General features: G+C 50.0%; 1 protein-coding gene across 1 annotated transcript; it reads left to right on the forward strand.

Annotated features, from left to right (window-relative positions):
- Positions 1-554: 554 nt before the first annotated feature.
- On the forward strand, positions 555-1,124 carry LOC145797654 (uncharacterized). The gene has a single exon (XM_082885048.1). The coding sequence runs from the start codon at positions 555-557 to the stop codon at positions 1,122-1,124; it is 570 nt and encodes a 189-aa protein (XP_082741174.1).
- Positions 1,125-1,472: the final 348 nt, after the last annotated feature.

The following is a 1,472-nucleotide window of genomic DNA, read 5'->3' on the forward strand; positions in this document are numbered from 1 at the left end:
ACGAAGTCTAGCCGAAGCAAGCCGACTCTCTCTGGGAAATGCAAATCCTGCCAGGAGAAACACTAAGAGCATATTTGGCACGATATTAGGAATGCTTTAATCTTGTTGACGATGCTTGTAACGACTCCATGGCCATCATCGCCTTCAAAATGGGATTACATCCAGATAGTGCCCTCCGCGGTTCCTTGACTAGAAGAACCACCAAAGCAGTCTGGGGGCTGATGAAGAATGTAGAGGAATACTGCAAAGTGGAAGATGACGGCTTATGGGTTAAAGCCAAACACGTGACCAACAAAACGGCCCCTCCCGAAATTGCTCAGCTAATATGTTCAGCACCACCTCAGAGCCCTGAACCACGACAGCAGGCTAAATGAGACAGCAGACGGGACTCTCGCCGATCCAGTGATCAATGCTCGCACCAGGCAAATGAGCAACTGCAGGTCGATAGCAGGCGCACAAAGCGCGCTGACAAGAAATATACGAAGCTGTCAGAGCCAATCAGCTCGATTATGACCAAAATCCAACATCTTCCGTTCTTCAAATGGCCGTCCAAGATGGTGGGACCTCCTGACACGAGAACGCGAGACAGGCGTTGTGAATATCACAAAGATCATGGTCATCATACGGACAGTTGCTATGCCTTGAAAGACCACATCGAGGAATTGGTGCAAGACGGTCGGCTCCAGGAACACGTCCGGAAGAGCACAATCAAAACTGTTGCCCTTCGGCAGGAGTCACCTCCCCTCGGCGTTATACATATGATATACAGCCTTCCAATGCCATGTACCATAAACTCAATTCATTCAGCCCCCCAAAAGCAACGCCCACAAGCGAAACAGCCCCACAAAGCTCTGAGTATCATCTTCGACGATTCCGATCTTATCGACACAACGCTCCTCCATATTGATCCATTGGTCATTGAACTACACATGAATCGATTTACCGTCGAACGCATCCTCATAGACCAGGGAAGTACTTCGGAGGTCATGTACTACGAGACCTTCCTCAAACTCGGATTCAATGAATTAGACCTGTCTCCGGCCCCTTATCCATTATTCGACTTCAACGCAAATCCAGAGTACCCGTTGGGGAAAATCACGTTACCCGTTCGGGTGGGCTACTAAACAGTGGATGTGCAATTCATGGTCGTCAAGCTCCCTTTGTCGTATAACCTCATCATGGGGCGAACTTGGCTGCATACTATTCGGGCTGTGCCAAGCACCTATCATCAGTTGCTACGCTTCTGGACCGAATACGGCGTTGAGCAAATCCGTGGTTCCCGACAATTCGCACAAGCGTGCTATCTCCTCTCTGGAAAGACACCAACGGAGACACAGGTCAACTCCACTGAAGTATCGAATCAAGACAGTCTCATTGATGTCGGACGACTCCCTGACGACAAGCCACGGAAGCTCTAGGCGATACCAGCAGCATCTTCCCAAGACGTATGCTCAACGCGTCCAGCTGCGCCG

Source organism: Camellia sinensis, chromosome 8, assembly GCF_055761805.1.
Source record: "Camellia sinensis isolate YWXY chromosome 8, ASM5576180v1, whole genome shotgun sequence".
Lineage (NCBI taxonomy): Eukaryota > Viridiplantae > Streptophyta > Magnoliopsida > Ericales > Theaceae > Camellia > Camellia sinensis.